Consider the following 715-nt stretch of genomic DNA (forward strand, 5'->3'; position numbering starts at 1 on the left):
GAATCGATGAATTCCTCTCGTTTTATTCATCATTATCATCAAGAACACCACACACACACCTGAATACTTACAGACTCTCGCAGCTCACCAAAATATATTTCATTACATTCCATTCCATTCAGTAAGTAGCTAATTAACAAAACTCTAATAACTGACGATTAATTCAACACCCCATACCATACACATCCATCAGTTTCAGTAGAGAGGGCCATCGATTCTTCGCCATCCATGGATCATTCGGTTTGATTAATTAGCAGGTGGCCTCGCACTTGTTGCAATCGAAGCTGCACCCGCCGCCGCCGCCGCCGCCGCCGCCGTGCTTGTCCTTGAAGCTGAAGGACTTGAAGCACTTTTCCGGGCAGGTGAGCCGCTTCTTGTAGCAGGCGCCCTTCTCCATGCACACCGTCGACGGCCGCGCCATCTCGTGTCCTCCGGCGCCGCCGTAGCCGGCTCCCCACGCCCCCCACCCGCCTCCCCCCGGCGGGCCGAACCACGGCACCTCGAAGAACCCGCCTCCCCCTCCTCCTCCTCCTCCAGCTTCGGCTCCTCCGTCGTGGTGGTGGTGGTGGTGGAACGCGGTGGCCGAGACGAGGATGACGGATAGCGCGAGGACGAGCAGGAGGAGGGTCTTGGGCGGCGGCGTCGCCATGGATGTCATGCGACTTGTTGGGGCTTCGATGATCTCTTGTTGTTGGGGGGTGATGGGGTTGGGTTT

At 56.9% G+C, this 715-nt stretch overlaps 1 protein-coding gene across 1 annotated transcript; it reads right to left on the bottom strand.

Annotated features, from left to right (window-relative positions):
- LOC4342302 (glycine-rich RNA-binding protein 2) lies at positions 1-715 on the bottom strand. Its single transcript, XM_015789702.3, has one exon. It carries the CDS (start codon positions 656-658, stop codon positions 251-253), a length of 408 nt encoding a protein of 135 aa, XP_015645188.1. The 5' UTR covers positions 659-715; the 3' UTR covers positions 1-250.

The sequence above is a fragment of the Oryza sativa genome, chromosome 7 (genome assembly GCF_034140825.1).
Source record: "Oryza sativa Japonica Group chromosome 7, ASM3414082v1".
NCBI lineage: Eukaryota > Viridiplantae > Streptophyta > Magnoliopsida > Poales > Poaceae > Oryza > Oryza sativa.